The sequence below is a fragment of the Xiphophorus maculatus genome, chromosome 14, assembly GCF_002775205.1.
Source record: "Xiphophorus maculatus strain JP 163 A chromosome 14, X_maculatus-5.0-male, whole genome shotgun sequence".
NCBI classification, from domain to species: Eukaryota; Metazoa; Chordata; class Actinopteri; order Cyprinodontiformes; family Poeciliidae; genus Xiphophorus; species Xiphophorus maculatus.
The window spans coordinates 12,897,887-12,915,558 of record NC_036456.1 but is presented as its reverse complement, the minus strand read 5'-3'; the positions used below and the strand labels follow the sequence as shown (position 1 = coordinate 12,915,558).

The window sequence follows — 17,672 nt, the reverse complement described above, 5'->3', positions numbered from 1 at the left end:
CTTGTGTTCTGTCAACGCAAATATTTGAATGATTTGTATGTTTGGAATACGAATGCAAAGCAGCTGCGTCTAATGATGATTTTAGGTGAATAGAGCCTTGTGGTGAACGTCATATGTGATGTTTATGACCTGTTGGCCATTTTGTTTCATCACTCGTCTTTGGTCTGAGCGAGAAGAAACATCTACAGCCAGGGCGAACAGAGACAAATCATCAGCATTTGGCTCTTTTTTTCTCTCTTTCTATGCATTTATATATTTTTTTAATATACTAGTGTGAATGTGTGTGTTGGTGTAAATTCAACGGGACGCCACCATGGGGAACTTAACGTTCATACATAAACTGTGTATTTCTGTTTGTTGGGGTGAGTACCATTGTTTTTGGAAAGTTTTTAGGCTTTTCAATATGATTAATCTGCCGATTATATGATTCCAGTAGGCAGGAAGTTAAAACTGGTTAATTTCTAATTTTCTACTTCAAGTAAAATTATTTTGAATAAGATTTGTAACATTTTGAAGTGATGTATTTCAATCTTGGAATTGTATTTTTTTTTATTTAATTTACCTTTTAACCTGAGTTCAGTATGGCTATTTATAATCTAAAATAATTGAGTACCAAAAACAAATAGATGTTTCCTGGTCATGTAAACATCCGTCCATGACTAAATCAGGCTTTTGTCTTTCTCAGGTCTTCTGCTGATGTGCACGGCTGCAGAGAGACAGTACTTCATCGGCCCACGCAACGCCAGCTGGGCTGACGCCAGGAACCACTGCCAGGTACGACCGAACCTGAGATTACCTCCAGAAACTTTCTGAAGCGTCCAGCTGGAAGCAACAGATTAGCAGGGCAATTAAAAGGTTTTGCGTTTCATTCCAGCACCATATGAATACAATAACAAATTTTTCTGGATGATAAATTGTCCCCCCAAAAAGTTGTGAACAATAATGTTGCTTTGGGACTAATTTCAAGTAGTACAACTACAAGTAAAGATGAGCTTAGTCATCTTTGCTCACAAAGATGATTAAGCTTTCATTTCCAGCAGACATTTAACTCTGGAACTGGAAGATGTTTTAAATATCAAAAAAAAAAAACCTGAATTGAGTTCAGTTTTGAAATGCCTTGCTGCTGAAATGTGCTATACAAATAAAATTTGATTGATTGATTAAAAACAAAAATTATCCTTCAAAACAGGGAGCCCGTTGAGACCAATGCACCAGACTGAAACCTTTTTTCATTCAGTGTTTGGTAGAAAAAGAGAGGAAAAAAACTATCATGGAAATGACTGAGCTGATAGATCAATCATTCGATTAATTGATTTATTGCTTATAGTGACAGGCTTACTAATAGTTGTCCTGAGGTTGCTTTTTACTTTAATGTCAGAATTGGAAAGTAGATCTTTCCGATACATGCCTGTATTTCAGGAAACTGATGTTTTTCTTCAAGAAGTTGCCTTGTTTTAAAGTTATGTCATAGACAGATGTTTTGTTTTTTAAAAAAACAAACAAAAAAACATCTGTGTATTGCTTCTCTGTCTGCTTTTAAAAAAAAACAACAGAAAAAACCCCAACAAGATATTAGGACTGCTTAAAAGACAAACCTTTACTTCCTCATGGCTCAGAGCTTCATCACACCTGACTTCATTACGAGTTTATGACTGAAACATTTTTATGAAAGAGGCTTTTAGGTCGTATATCCATTACGACCTAAATGCTGACAGAAGAAGCTTCTGGAAGCAAATGAGAAAATGTTACTGCTTTAGCGTATAAAACATCATCAGTTCAGGGCAACTAAGATTGAGAAGATGTTTAATTTTAAAACTTCATAAATTTGCTAAAATCCTGATTGGTTTGTCATTAACCGTTAGCGGTTAATAAATGTAGTCGTAACTGTCCTTTAAAAAACTTCCTTTTTATGTACTTTTTAAATTTTATTTTTATACTCCCTGGCTGTCACGCATTTTTTGAAAAATATTTGCACATAATTTGCATTTAAAAGGCGGCTGGAGCCCACATGTAACTCTGTTATCAGCTCAGACTCAATATAGCCAAACAGCACCTCCTCTATTTTCATTTTAAACAAGTTTAGTGCAAACATTTGAATTTATTAGGGTTTATTCATTGTTTGCGAGATGCTATGGTTTTTGTTGCCATCAACATTCTTTTGCCATATTTGCTGAAGTGTTTGTAGGACGCCAAGTCTCACTCTGACCACATTCTTGGGTTTTAATCTTTGTTTTTGTTGAAGCTTTAATGTCACTTTATTGAGAACACAGTTATGTCTTCCATGTCTGCTCAGGTCTGCTTTAAAGAGATGGTGACTCTCACGCCACAAAACGTCCACGTCATCGCCAAAATAATCAACTCCACCCACTGGATTGGCCTTCGCAAGTACATAAACTACAATGACACCTACAACGAAACCGATGACTACGACTACAACTCGGACTACGACTACTACAACTCCACCAACTCCACCAACACCTCGTCTAAAAGCTTCGGGACGCCCTGGACACTGTGGGCCAACGGGGACCCACTCGTCTTCCAGAACTGGTACCCCGGCTTCCCATTGTTCAAATCCCCGCTGCCAAAAATAGACTGCTGCAGCTGCTCCTGCACCTGCCCGGCACCCCCCAGGACGACGACCCCCTCGCCCCCCAGTATGACGAGTCCGTCGATTACCGGGTCGACAACGGGCTTCCCAACAGGCTCCGTTGTCCCCGAACACTCTACCAGAGACTCAACAGAACCAAACATCACAGTGACCAACGTCTATGAAAACATGACCGACTCTACCAGTTTTTATGACGTTGAAACCGATACGGACATGCCGATGAACGCCACAGAAGGGGCCAACTTCACCCAAGGGGCCAACTTCACCCAAGGAGCCAACTTCACAAGAAGAGCCAACATCACCCAGGCGTGGGAATCCACCACAGCTCACGCAGTTCACACCACAGATTCGCCGTGGACGACCACACCGCAGCTGCCGATAGTTTCAACATGCGAACGATCGCCCATGCTGCCTCCCATCATACCAGAGAATAACAAAAACTACATCGAGAACTCATGTGTGGTCATACTGGCCTTTGGGCCTTGGATTGAGAGAGGGTGCTTTGAAAAGCTGCCTTTCATTTGCTATGAAGGTACAACAGCTTCTGCAGTTAGTGTGAAAACTGGAGGGCACAGCAATTACGAATGTTGGCACAATAAAGAAAAATTATGACAATCTTCTGGTATTTTGCCAGAAGATTGACTCGTAACCGATGTAGCCGGTTATAAGCTAATCGGTTACATTATAAGATAACCGATATAGCCTGGAAACGATTAAGAGCTTTACAGACATTTTAGAAAGTGATTAGGTTTTACCACTCTGGTCAGTCATTCAACCTTCAGTGAGCTGGAATTACAGCAATTCTGGACTTTTAGTGATTTATTTGAAGAATTCTTGACACAAGAAGGGAAAGTTCATCAAATTATTTGATTTAAAATGATGAGTAACTGCTAATAGCTTAGCAGTATCTAAATTATTAGTTTACCGCCTACTCATTTCTCACCATAATTGTAACACGCTGAAATTTTGTGACTGTAAACATTTTTAAAAAGCACAAGAAGAAGAAGAAATTGATAAAGCAAGTGAATAGATGCAAACTTGTTTTTAGTAGCAAACTGTGAGAAACGGTCCAAACAGATTGGATTGTTGTCCTGAAAACAAAATGTTTTCAGTGAGGTGACCAGTAAGCAAAGTGAGAACATGTCCATCTATCTGTAGCTCCTCTTTGAGAAAGCTGGAAGGTGAAGAATATTTCTTCATTAGCGAAGCCACAACTTTGGGTTCAACGATTTCAAGATCTTGTTCGTTCATTCTAAACTCAATCAGTAAAATTAACTTCGACTTTGGAGCTGTGACTCCATGTTTTCCTGTCACCGTTCCACATGTTCTCCCTATTGGCCTAAATCTGCCAGCTTTTGTTCACCTTGTTTTTTGCCTTCAGACCGCTTCATGGGGGCCATCAACATCTCCAACATCACATCCTCGTCCGCAGCTCTGCAGTGGGATCAGGGGCCCGGTGACATCAGCCACTATCGCTTCGAGGCGTTTTCCCGTGACTATTCCTGGAACGTCACCATGGACATGTATAATTTGAGCTACACACTCGTCAAACTCACCCCAGGAACCGGCTACATTATCAAAGTATTTGCAGTGAAGTGTGAAAGGGACCTCAATCCACTCAATGGCTCCTTCTACACCAGTAAGTGATTATTGTGATTATTGGAGAGAAGATAATGAGGGTTAATGAGTTCTTTGAATTTGAATATGTTCTTCTTGTCTTTAAGGAATTTTGTGAGCTCTGCTTTTGTTTCTGAATCATGACAGCAATATCTCCTCCCCCCCCAAAAAAAGAACAAGATGGTGTAATTTTTAATTTTTAAAATCAAATCTACCAAACAAACTAAAAGACTTCTGGAACAATGTTTGGTTTTACTGTCTTTAGCCAAACGCCATGGGAGAAAGTTTCTGGTGTCTTAGATTAAACACTGATTCTGATTTTAAAATAAACTAATAAATACGAGGAGGCTTAAGGAGAACTGTTTTGCTGTAATGCCCAGCACCTAAAAAAACTAACAAAACGAGAAACAACACAACAGAAAAGTTACAGGGCCAGGCCTTAATTAAACGGCAACGAATAAAAATAAGTTTTGAGAAGCGATTTAAAATGATCCAGACTATCAAAGATGACACCACGATTCCTGGCAGAAGTCCGACAAAACTAAAGCTAAAGAACCAAGTATCTAGTCTGGATCTTGAGTACAAATTGATTTAGATCAGATAACTTTAGTACAAGGCTAGGATAACCTGAGTAAACAGAAAAAAAAACAGATGGTGACGTCATTTAACAACAGAAAAAATCCGTCCAAACCATTTTTAGCCCAGGTGAAAAATTGCTCCCTAAACCTGAGAAGGTTTGTGTGGTGATTTTGAAATACGGATTTATTTAATTTACTGCTCACTGTGAGTTATTTACACAGCATTAGCTCGGCTCCAGAGTTTCATTTTTTGCAGAGGAATACCCAATTATTATTTTAATATTTTAAAGCCACCTTTTAGGCACATAATGTGCATTTGTCTCCACTTAATGAAGCAAAGCATGTCTGTTTTTGTTTTGCTGCCGCTGTTACATCTTGTGAACCCACTGAGGTACATACTGTTACTGTTCTACAAAGCAAAGACGAGGCGGCTCAAAGTGTAGCTGATGTACCTGTAATGTGACTAAGACAAAAGACAACCTGAAAAAAAACTAACGCTGGGTTTGTTTCCTCCTTTCAGTACCTGGAGAGGTCCAGAACCTCACTGTGACCGATTTTACAGAAACCACCGTCAGTCTGAGCTGGAAGAAACCCGAAGGGAACTATGGCTTCTTCGAAGTTATCGCTGTTTCAACTTTGGGAACTGAAAAACACAACCAGAGCGTGAAGGGAGAAGACATGGTGTTTGGTGGCTTGACGCAGGGAAGCGAGTACAGTTTCATTTTCGCCACAGGAGTCGAAGGCAGGTCCATGTGGAGTAAGAACGTCAGCATCTCAAATTGCACCCGTGAGTTTACATCCGTACTGTTCAGAGGGGGAAATGAGCAAGAACTTCCCAGCTCCCCGTTTCCTTCAGACGCTATCTGACATTCAAATCTGAAAAGGCAAATTACGTCCACATTTCATGCGGACCATGTCACCCGCCTGCTTCTATTTGGTTTCATCTTCGGCAAACACAAAGAGAAGCTTTGTCCGTTGTATAACAGCCCGCTGTCTCTCTTTCAGGGCCCGGCCAAGTGTCCAACCTGGAAGCTGTTGAAAACAAGGACACAAGCTTAAATCTCCAGTGGGATCCGCCACAGGGAAATTACATAGGCTTTAAAGTGATGGCCAGGGATGACTACAGGTTTGTCCCCTTTATGTTCCTATATTAAATTTGTCTCCGTTCACCAAACTCTACAAATTGCTGCTTTCATGTTCTTGTCCGTTGTGTTTTTCAACACAAAAGGAGCACAATGATTAACATCTGTTAACCAGTTGTTTCAGGACAGTCTTTGACTCTCAAGTGTGTTGCCTCGTAACAGGGACCTGAATGCTACGGTGACAAACCCAACAAATCTTTTGGCCAAACCATATAAAGTGAGAGTGTCCGACCTCCAAAACGGCACTAAGCTTGGCCTTTTTGTGAAAGTCTTGGGCGTTTGTGGCCTGGAGGGAAATATTGTAAACATCACTGCATACACCGGTAACTCTTGATTAATTTATTTAGAGACTCTTTATGGCAAATTCTGTTGCATTAATCTGACTTTTTCACTTATAAACAGCTCCGGGCCCGGTCTCGAATTTGAAGTTGACAGCAACACACAAAGCTGTTAACGCTAGATGGGACTTTACTCCAAATCCTGGAAGTAATGTAACCTTTAGAGCCAAGCTTTTCTTGAATGGCGAAGAGAAGGAATCAAAAAACACATCGGCTCAAAGTGTGGAATTTGATAACCTGAAAACTGCTACCAACTACATAGTGAAGGTCTATACAGTTCTTAATAATCTGGAAAGCCCAGAAAGGAATTCCTCCATTTACACCCGTGAGTTTGATTTTATTTGATCATTACTAAACACAGACTGCATGCTCAGAAAACGGCTCTACATTTTGTTATAACATGTTTTTAACGGGATGTAAGTGGCCTTTTCTTTCTGCCTTCAGTCCCGGTGCCTCCCACTGGAGCTAAAGTGCACAGCAGCACAAAAGATTCCCTCACCTTTGAGTGGACTCCCCCAGAAAACTCATCAGCAACAAACTACACCTGCACCCTCAACTCTTCATTCTGGCATTACTTCCACCCCCAAAACGTTGGAAACACCAACATGTGCACGTTCACTGGCTTGAAGTCAGGAAGCACATACTTCTTTAATGTGTCCACTGTGAGTGACAACAAGACAAGTGATCCAGCAAGCTGCAATGGGACAACAGGTCAGAATCTTCAAATATGCAGTGCCTTGCTGAACCACATGGACTCGCTCAGCTTTTGTCACGTTTTAACTTCAAGGTGTTTTCAGATTTTATATGATTGACAAACACAAAGAACAACATGACTGAAAGCCTGAAGAATGGTAAAGGAGGGTCATGTCTGGGTTTTCCTTTTGGACCTGTTACCGTGGGATGGACGGATTAGTTAAAGTCCCGGCCCTCCGATGGCGTTAATCTACGTGAGATGTATTGCCAAAAGTCTTCCCTCATTATTAATACTTAGGATTTATTATACTAGTCCTTCCTTTCCAGCTGTTACAAAACAAGCAATTAACATGCCATCATCAAAAACACATCAGATATGTTGATCAATGTTCCAGTTATTATTAATCCAAGGGGTTTTAGGCTTATTTTAAAGGAACTCAGTGTTTCGGCTGTTTTGCAGTTTTCCTGAAGTTTGTTCCAGGTTTGTGGTGCATAGAAGCTGAAGGCTGCTTCTCCATGTTTGGTTCTGGGGATGCAGAGCAAAGGAATCTGGAAGGTTGACACAACAACAGCAGATCTTTAATGTATTGTGGTGCTAAACCGTTCAGTAATTTATAAGCTACAAAGTATTTTATAGTCTATTCTCTGAGCTACAGGGAGCCAGTGTAGGGACATTAGAACTGGGGTGATGTGCTCTGTCTTCCTAGTTTTAGTCAGAACACGAGCAGCAGCGTTCTGCAGCTGATTGATTGATTTTTTGTGAAGACACTGTTGCAGTAATCAATGCATGGGTGAGTTTCTCCACATGCATCCATCCATCCATTTTCTAACACCCTTGTCCCTAGTGGGGTCGGGAGGGGTGCTGGTGCCTATCTTCAGTTTAGTTTCTTTTCAGTTTGAGAAACTTGTGGCACATCCACACATCTATCTAAGCACCTGTTCAGTGATCGGATGGGTTCAGAGTCACCTGGTGGCATCGTATTGTAGAGCTGTGTATCATCTGCATAGTTTTGATGGCTAATATAACCTAAGCTAGTGGGAGCATATAGATTTTGAATAGTAGAAGCACCCCACATGCGACTTCTGTCCTTTCTGATGAGAAGTTGCCTTCTGACACGCAGGAATCCCTGTTCTTTAGATAATATTCAAACCAGTTGAGTACTGCACTAGAGAGTCCGACCCAACTCTCCAGTCATTTCAATAATTTGCTATGATCAACATCAGATCTCCTTTCACTGCAGCCAAAGGGTTCAACTCCTGAAACCAGCTCTACACCATCCAACCCTCTGCACCAAAATTAAAACCGGAAACGGCAAACCCAGAGTTGTCCACTGGATGGTCAGAGAGATGCCAACCATCACTCTGGAGCACAGAGCTCTATTTCTCTACAGAGTCCTTTGGTTGTAGCCGTTATACTCTGGAAACCCACACTGTTGCTAAGTTAATCTAAAAACCAACTAAACCGTCTTTAGCTGATGACTGTATGGAAAGCTGGGTGACCTCTGCTTGCTTTGTGCTTCAACTGACTGATTGTTTTTAATGGCTCTCATTCCCAATCTCTTCCACTTTGCCCTAAGGCCACCAACAAATTCACTAGTTGAATAGATTCTCAGTCTACCTCTCTAGCTGCTGGGATTTATACACCTGAGGTCACGGAAGTGGTTGAAACACATAAAATCAATTCTTAGGAGGAGGCATCCAGTACTTTTGGCAATAGTGTAGACTTTATGTTGTCCTTTTTCTTTTACTTAATCCACGTTCCTCATTTTATTAGCAGACTCTTTACAATATGGTGTAATGGTCAGGAACACTGCGTAAATAAAAACCATCCAGAGTCCAGAGGAAAACATCAGAAAGTCTGAGAAACTGTTGATCAGGTTTAAATCCTCTAATATCACTGGAATAAATGATGTGTTTGGCTGAGTGTTTATGACTGGTGGACTTGGCGGCCAAACACTGACAGCGTGCAAACTGCACACCAATGCAAATTGTTCACATGAATGAGAGTCTGTCTTTGTGTTCGGCTTCCTGCTTCTGCTTCTCACCGTCTCCATTTGTCCTGCAGTTGTAGATCCAGTGGAAATCGATCTGTCAATGCTCTGCACTTCTGAGGAGCCTCTGTACTGTCAGGAAGGCAAAACCAGGACGACTGTATTTGAGGCGGTAGGTCAGCCAACCTTTGGGCTGGTGAGCTGAAGTTTAGCTTTTACCCAGGTTTGTTGAATGTCTGGTAAATGTTAACCTTTGTTGTCTGTTGCAGCTACAAAACCATTTCAACAAAATGCTGGGGAGAAATGTTTATCATGACGTTGAGACCATTCCTCCATCAACTCAGTTGTAAAAATGTTATTTTTGAGACACTGTTTGATATATAGTGATGGTAAGAGAACATTTAATCAAGTGTTTTAACATTCTGAGGCATTAGAAAACAATATCTGGTTCACTTGCCAACAATTAAAATACCAACTCAGAAAACTTTACACTCTATCACTACTATATAAAGTAAGACTCCATTACTCGTTCACAGTTTCTATTGCAGTTATGAGGCATTCAGGTCCATGTCGAGAGAAAACTGAATATGAAACACCAAACAGTTTATTACTACCTGTCAATTTAGGAAAGAGTTTTACTACCAAGCTGTGATCCTTTTCCTTTTTGGACATTTCATTCAGTTTGTTTATCTATCACCAGTTCACAACAAATGTAATCTCATGGCATCTTACAAGAAAAGGGACCAAATTCCTGTGCAGTGCCTATAAAGTATTCACCCCTGTGCCTGATAAATGGTTTTCCTGGAATGGTACAGTGTTTCTCCGCTATTAGAACATTGAGCAGCGTGTACACAAGCTTGAATGACATCGATAAGCCGCCCCTCCCGGCTCTGATTGGATGCTGGTTCCCGTGAAGCTATCAGCTGAAAATCTGGTGGATTTCAGATCAGGTTTTTGGATTTTTCAAACTCTTTTCACTTTGTTGAATGAATATTCAATTCATTCAAATTTTATAGACATTGTTGTCTCAGTTCATTAATTGTATTAAAAAACAAGATACACAAAAACTGAAACTTTTTTAAATTCCAAAGTCACACTTTTATCTGAAGATTAACTAATGCTTCTTTGAGTCACAATTGAATGTCATTACAGCTGTTCATTTTATATGTGTATCCACCAGATGGCGCTATTTAATATTCAATTTTAAAGAGGTATAATAATGCAGGCTTAAGAGGGTTTAGATAGATATATTTCTTTAAAAAAACAAACATAATATACATGTAATTCGTCTTCAGAGCATTTGTGGGTCTGAAAATTTTATTATTTTGACAATGCAGAGAAAAATTAATATTACTGTGAGCTAATGACCCATCTCAAGGCCTGATAAATATGTTGCAAATACTCTTATTAAATAAATAATAATTGTTCTAAATTTTTTACATTTTACTTGAATGTGAAATTAGTTTTAAAATGTCACTATAACACTTTGGAGTTGCCTTTACATAGTTAAGATAACAAACAATGAGATCAGATATTTTAGTTAAATGCCTCCGGCTGAAACGACAGATCAACATGTTTTCAAACAATTTAAAAAGAAATAAAAATCTGAAAGGACATGAGATGCATTATCTTCAGCTCTTAGTGTTAATAAATAGAAATTGTGAAATGTTATCTTTCTTTATATTTTAATATTTTACCTGACTCAAATGCTGGCACACAATCTCTCCACATTTTTATTTTTCGCACAAACTATTTCTTTGTATTCAGTCACAAGCCTGTTAATGTTATTATAGACAGAATTAAATTCTGACTTTTGCTGTCAATGTGACGTAAAAACAGTTAACGTGCATAACTCTCTGCATTTGCTGTATCTTAATAAATCACAAGTAATGATGCTTATTTTTAGGTCTGTTTTCTGCTCAACTTAAAAGGTGAAAGTAACATTTGACGTGAGGAAAGAATGGCTGAGATTTGAAAGGAAAAATGCTGCTTTGCTGACATTGCTAACACGATTACACTGTAAAAAATTGAGTATATTTATATGGAAATCCAAAGTGTTGCTTTTGTTTTCCTGAATCTGCCCAGTTTGACGTTACTGTTGTGATAATCCATTAAATTTCTTTTCTGCTGATTAATCTGATTATGTTGGATTTGTGTCTTCCCTTAGACCCGTTCGCTCTCTTCTGTTCTAAAACCAGTCCAGGTTTAGTTGGACTGACACTGAGTGTTGCTCCAGCAGCTGGTTGGCAGAACCAGTCAGAACCTGCTGCTCCTGTCGAGCCTGTAGGGGGCGCCTGTTCTCCCTCTCCTCCCCTGTAATCCAGCTCTGCTTTGATTTGTTAAACTGTCTCGTTTTTCTTACTTCTAGTGCGCTCTGCGACCTTATTATGTAAAACTCTGGACTGTGTGGCAGATCTTGCTGGGAAGAATAAAAGCAGCATCATTTTCACCTTCATAAATTCCAGATTAATGAGCGAGAGTGTTTTGTTTTGTTTCTATGTGAATACACGGAAGCCAAAAACTATCTTGACTGCCGTGGAAATGTGCAGCCATCTTGTTCAGAGAAGAGATGGGTACTGCATTCCAGAGATGAAGTGGGTTTGTGCACAAAGCTGTGAAACCACAATGAAACCACAGTAAAATACCCCATGAAGATGATGCTGCTGACGTTATTAACAGGATCCTTACCAACAGTGAAACAAGTTGTTTCTGCAAATATGTTAGTACGCTTGCAATAAGACAAAACACACTTGCAAGTACGTTTTCAGAAAGCTATGGGATCTTATTTAATTTCAATAATTCCTAAATATTTATTAAAAAGTACAAGTTCCATTGCCGATTTTTTTTCACTTGTGTTACAAGCGGCAAGTGTTTGACAGTGGAACTGGTCATTTTTTAATCAGCATTCAAGAATTAATAACTTAAAGCAACCTCATAACTCCCTGAAAACTTTGTTGTACGTTAGTTTTGTCTTATTTCAAGTGTATGAAGATAATTGCACTAGAAACTAGACCATAAATACTAGACCACAGTTGGAGTTCGTGTTCCCTTAAACCCGTTTGATCTCTTCTTTTCTAAAACCAGTCCAAGTTTAGTTTGGACTAAACATTGAAAGTTGCTCCTGCAGCTGGTTGGTCAGTCAGAACTTCCTGCTCCTGCTGAGCCTCCTGGGGGCGTCTGCTGCATCAGCTTTTGGACATAATGACCATCGTCACATTCAGAGGAGGTTTACAAGCCAGAAAACGTCCTTCTACTGTTAAGTAATGGGGTCAAAGTATCATGTTTGTGCAGCAGGAGGGACTGGTGCACTTCACAAAATAGATCCCAAGAAAAGGTCACTATGTGGGAACATTTGAACGACACCTCAAGAAATCAGGTAACAAGTTCAAGTTTGGACAAAAACCATAATTGCATCGGCAACTTAGTTACAAAGTGGCTTAAAGACGACAAAGATAATGCATTGGCTTTGACAAGGTACAGATAGAATATGGATGTATTCCATGCTATGACAAGCCAAGTAATGTCAACTCTTAAAGAAGTTTTTCTTCTTGTCTGAGTTCATGTTGTGGTGAGACTCTCCAGGTCTAATTTAGCAGACTTCACATACTGCATGTCACACCTACACAGCCTCCAGAGCCTCTCGCAGTGCTGGGTTTCTTTTCACACTTTGGTTGCTTCCTCTGTAAACTGCCTCGGATGTAAACTTGTTTATTTTATTTTTGTTCACTCATACCAAAGAAAAAAAAAAAAACAACTCAAGAAAAACATGCTATCACGGGGCACGACGACACAAGTCAAACAATCGAGCTAAAGGGACAGATGGCTGCAAACGAGAGCGCAGACGGATCACTGAGAACTGCAGAGGATTTCAAAACTTCAGCATGCGGAGGTGAGCTGTGAAATGGATGGAAATGTGCTCTGCTGGAGCAAGACGGAGATTTAAAGATGAAATAGATAATTGCTGGTGTTCGTTGTTGCTGAGTTTCATGCATCCACATCTGGCCTAACTTATTTGAAAATAGCTGTAATCCTAATTTAAAACATCCAAATGTAGTTTTTATTGCTCTGGTGGGCTCATCTCCAGGTCTGCCAGATGTAAACATGTGGATGTGTAGGTAAATGAAATGAGTTTCCCTTACGTGTTAAAGATCAAATTGTTTTCTGATGGCAGCTTTTCCAGTCTGTGCTGCGTTTGCCCGGCGTTCATGCTAATCTACGTAGCCTCTCTTGGTTCTGGTTGAAAAAACTTCACCATGTTCATTCTGTGGATTCAACTTTAACACACAGCAGATGTTCAAGATTTTAAGTTGTAGCCCCCCAAAAAACAACGTCCTCTGTGCAAATACGGACGTGCTGATGTAAACTCAGCTTCTTTTTGTACTAATTGTCCATAACAAATTTGTCGGAGTAAGTTCTCTCAAAGCAAGTGTGTTCTTCTTACCCCCTGCTCATAGAAGTAAAATAAATAAATAAAAATGAGGAAAGCATCTGGAAAAGATAACAAGAGTTATTATGAAATACTTGCAGACTGGTTGTACAGAGACAGATAAATGTTCATCACACCAGGGATTGCCATCTGTGAGTCTATGAAGACTCATTTTTTGAATTTAGGTGAGCCAGATTACACCTAGTTGGTATCCTAAGATTCTTTGTTAGGGAATAAGACGTTGCAAGTCCCAAAGGTCAGTCTCAGTAACAGAAAATGAGTCCTGGAGGAACTAGACAGTAAGGTTTGAAGGGATTTTCTAAGGCAAGAAACCATTTTTTAAAAAAAAGCACAAATTGTTTATTATCTCCGTATTTAATCTGACACAATAAGATACAACTAAACCTTGGAATCTGAACGTCTTCAACATCAGTTAAAAAAGACATGCAACAACACGACACAGAAAGTTTCATCAGCATTCCCAGTTACCAAATAGCTTCAAAAATGTTGGATAAACTTACATTTTTTTTTCTACACTTGAAATGGACTTGTCTGCTTTTATGTGATCTGAGACTACAGTTTATTGTGATTTAGTTTAGTGAATTAAAATAGATTTACTGTTACAGATACAAAATCCTGGAAGAAATTGCATCTGACATATAGAGGGGCTGTTGCTATAGCAGCAATATCTCTGATCACCGCCATCATTTTGTCCTCCGTTTTATTTGGTAAGTAGAGTGAGTACTACGAATTCAGGTGTGTGTAAATGTTAAATTTGAACCAGTTTTATTCTTTAGAAAAGTGGTGGAAAACAAATAATAAATGAAGAAAAACGTGTGAAATAGTTTAAAGTTGAATACTTTTTGGTATTTTGGATTTCTTATTTTCCTCCCATCAAAGCACTTAAGGTTTTTAGAAAAATGTGTTTGACTAAATAAAAATCTTTAATTTCTTCAAAATCATAGGAAAAAAACAATAAAACAATTTAGGATGTCCAAAATACATACCCTGAGGAGCTCCATCTTTTACTGCGACTGCATTAAACAAGTAAACACAATATCAGTTTATGTTGTCTAAAGTTTTATAAACTCATCTGCCAGCCATCTGGGGAGCAGCACAAGAAGAAGATCCAGCCTTTCGAAATAAACAGACAGAAAACCTGCAGCAGTGCCAAGAAGAATGTCAGGACCTGAAAATGATGCTGCACTTGGCCACTCAGGGTGAGTTTATAATTTATTATCTGGCTCAAGTCTCAGAAAACAATAGCATTTTTAATCTGTATGCAACAGTAAATGCCGCATAATAGACATTGTCCTGACTTCAGCGGTTCTGTTTGTGTCTGCGCCGCCTGAAGACTCCAGATGCCGTTTGTGTCCTGAAGGCTGGCTGTGGTGGAGGTGGCACTGCTACTTTTTCTCAGTTGGACTCCAGGAAGACCGTCGGTGGAACGAGAGCGCCGAGTTCTGCCAGGAGCACAACAGCAGCCTGGTTGTGATCAAAGACGATGCAGAGATGGTAACTGACAGGAGAGAGACAAAAACAAAGATGGCTGCGTTCACACTGCAGTCTGAAGTGACACGATTCCGATGTTTTGTCAAATCGGATTTTTTTTTTTGTTTTTTTATGCCGCGGTCGTTCACACTTCCAAATATATGCGACCTGTATGAGTTCCCCAGTGTGAACTGCAAACGACCTGAAAGTGTCCCGCATGCGCAGTAGAGGGCGCAATAACGTCACACATAGAGAGCGTCCTCAATGTTTAACCCTAACCCAACCGCCATAAAAAGGTAAGTGCTCTGTGTATGCAGAAGTAAACGTGAATGCTGGAGCATAGCTTACAATCTTAAAGTTGTTGTCCGACCGGAGCAGCACTTTAATAACTTAATCCTCATTACAGTCAGCCGTGGTTGTTGTTTTTCTCCCCCCTGTGTCAGGACGCAGAATAGTCACATTTGTCAAGTACAGTGAACCCAAAAACAATATGGCTGCGTTTATACTGCAGCCTGAAGTGACACAATTCCGATTTTTTATTTATTTATTTATTTTTGTCGTAATGCGACCTGTATCTGGTCTTTTCATGACAGTCTGAACAACAAAGGTCGGATTTATATCCAATATTCAAATGTGACGTAAGGTCCAGGTCGCATTGATCCGACCTGGACGTCACTGACACTCGACAAACGTCACTATTCTCACTAAACAACAACCATGGCGGACTATAATAAGGATTAAGTTATTACTGCGCTGGCTCCGGTCGCACAACAGCTCCAAAATCGTTAGCATCCACGTTTACTTCCGCAAACACTGAGCACTACTTCTTTTGTATGGCGGTTTGTCAAAACACTGAGCACGCTCTCTATGTGTGACGTTATTGCGCCCCCTACCGGGATGCAGGACACTTTCAGGTCTGCGGTTCACACTGGGGAACACTTTACAGGTCGCATTTGGAAATGTGAACGACTATGGCCAAAAAATCCGATTTGACAAAAAATCGGAATTGGGTCACTTCGGGCTGCAATGTGAACGCCGCCTAAGTTACCTTTAAAAAGCAACAGTGTTTTTTCAGCGTTGAGGACAGTTCTCCCTGTGTTTCTCTCTGTAAACACCTCTGAGTCTTTGTACATTAATGTCAAATATACTAACTTTTATTTTTGTCTGACTAAAGAAATTTAAGAAGTCTACCTTTTGCCTGAAATATAGGATTTTCTCCAAGGAGTTATGTGCAATGCCACCAAATTTCCTTTCCTGTGGGTGGGACTGACGGACAGCCAGCAGGAAGGACGCTGGCTGTGGTTGAATGGGAAGGACGTCCAGGACCACTTACCGTAAGTCTGAACTTTCTGGCTGAAACAAAAAGATCACCTGGTCCATATTTATCTAAAAATATTTTAGCAACAACAAAAAGTTCCCTTTACGGTTTGCTCAGTTCTTCAACTTTTACAGTACAAGGTATTTTAATCATAGATAACTGTGTTTACAGTAGAGATTAGTTTATATAAAAACTATGAGGGAATCGTCCTATGTACACAAAAAAGACAAAGAGGGAGAGTTGTTTTGTTTTTTTTACTGAAAGGAGAAATGAAATTCACGTAAAACTAAAAACAATCATCGCATGATGTAGATGAAAAGCACCGACACAAGCGCAATAGTTTCGTTTCCTTGCTGTATTTTTATGACTTCAGAAGTGTTGCATTCAAAACAAGTCAGTGCTGGAAATGCAACGGGAAAAATAATTGTCTTGCTGATTCTTTCACTCATTTATTCACGCTTCAAACTCTGGTGATGAACATTTTTACCTTAAAGTTTGCATGGATTAGAGACGTTGCTTTAATTTTCTAATAGAGAAAAGACTCAAAGGACGCCATGTTGGATAAATGCTAACATTACAGTGGCTCCATACAGAGCTCTCCACAGTTATTTATCACGTTTTGAACATGGATATGTATAGGGGCAAACGATGGTAGGCTTTTTAAATATCTTAAGTTAGGAGTGTCAATAAATTTGGAGACTTTTTGCTGAAAGATTATTTTGTGTCAGGAACAAAATAACCCTTTAAATTAGCGCTAAGAACATAAACAACTGCATTACATCAGCTACTGCAGATTTGATTTATTCATTAAAAAAGAAGCCATTGATCTTTTCAGTTAATATAATATAATATAATATAATATAATATAATATAATATAATATAATATAATATAATATAATATAATATAATAATGTGTGTTGGTCTGCAGGCACCAAAACAAATAAACTCTGAACTTAGTCTCAAAGTAAAACACAAAGCACAGAATATCTTACATTGATGTTTATTTTATTACAAAATCATAACAAACATACAGTACGTACTGTATATATAAATATATATATATATATAAAGACACACTATTATACAGACACAGAACGTTGTAAAATAAGATTCTGTTTCATTTTTCATCCGGCTAATATAAATAGTTCCATAACCACAATCTCAATAGAGATTTATAATCATTCTTAAGAGTGAATGATTTATTTTCATTATATAAACGCGTGTGTGTGTGTGTGTGTGTGTGTGTTGAAGGCTGACGGTGCAGTGGGACAGCGATGACAGGGACTGTGCAGACCTGAGGGGAGGCGGGACCCTGTTTGCTGCAGACTGTGAGGAGTTCGGACCCTGGGCCTGCAAGAGAGAGTCCTGACCGGCTCCACGCCCTTCTCATCTGCATTTCAGTAACAAACTGCAAGCTGAGGGAGATCTCGAGTTTTATATGTCCAGTAAAAGATCAAGCCAGCCCTACA

General features: G+C 39.5%; 2 protein-coding genes across 2 annotated transcripts; both read left to right on the top strand.

The window, feature by feature from the left end:
* The first annotated feature begins 173 nt into the window (after positions 1–173).
* LOC106699782 (fibronectin-like) lies at positions 174–11,368 on the top strand. Its single transcript, XM_023345832.1, has 11 exons — positions 174–362; positions 686–774; positions 2,294–3,140; positions 3,990–4,247; positions 5,324–5,590; positions 5,809–5,929; positions 6,108–6,268; positions 6,348–6,608; positions 6,728–6,994; positions 9,042–9,139; positions 9,237–11,368. Exons 1-11 carry the CDS (start codon positions 314–316, stop codon positions 9,315–9,317), a joined length of 2,499 nt encoding a protein of 832 aa, XP_023201600.1. The 5' UTR covers positions 174–313; the 3' UTR covers positions 9,318–11,368.
* A 1,263-nt stretch (positions 11,369–12,631) lies between these two features.
* LOC111611257 (CD209 antigen-like protein C) lies at positions 12,632–17,664 on the top strand. Its single transcript, XM_023347163.1, has 6 exons — positions 12,632–12,856; positions 14,020–14,121; positions 14,494–14,613; positions 14,748–14,908; positions 16,094–16,218; positions 17,455–17,664. Exons 1-6 carry the CDS (start codon positions 12,787–12,789, stop codon positions 17,570–17,572), a joined length of 696 nt encoding a protein of 231 aa, XP_023202931.1. The 5' UTR covers positions 12,632–12,786; the 3' UTR covers positions 17,573–17,664.
* The last annotated feature ends 8 nt before the right edge of the window (positions 17,665–17,672 follow it).

Bases quoted from the DNA above. Each gene is read 5' to 3' on its own strand.
- LOC106699782 (XM_023345832.1), top strand. From the start codon at position 314: ATGGGGAACTTAACGTTCATACATAAACTGTGTATTTCTGTTTGTTGG. The intron at 5,930-6,107 runs GTTTGTCCCCTT...GCCTCGTAACAG, and splicing joins ATGGCCAGGGATGACTACAG to GGACCTGAATGCTACGGTGA. The intron at 6,269-6,347 runs GTAACTCTTGAT...ACTTATAAACAG, and splicing joins AAACATCACTGCATACACCG to CTCCGGGCCCGGTCTCGAAT.
- LOC111611257 (XM_023347163.1), top strand. From the start codon at position 12,787: ATGGCTGCAAACGAGAGCGCAGACGGATCACTGAGAACTGCAGAGGAT. The intron at 12,857-14,019 runs GTGAGCTGTGAA...TTACTGTTACAG, and splicing joins CAAAACTTCAGCATGCGGAG to ATACAAAATCCTGGAAGAAA. The intron at 14,614-14,747 runs GTGAGTTTATAA...CGCCGCCTGAAG, and splicing joins GCTGCACTTGGCCACTCAGG to ACTCCAGATGCCGTTTGTGT.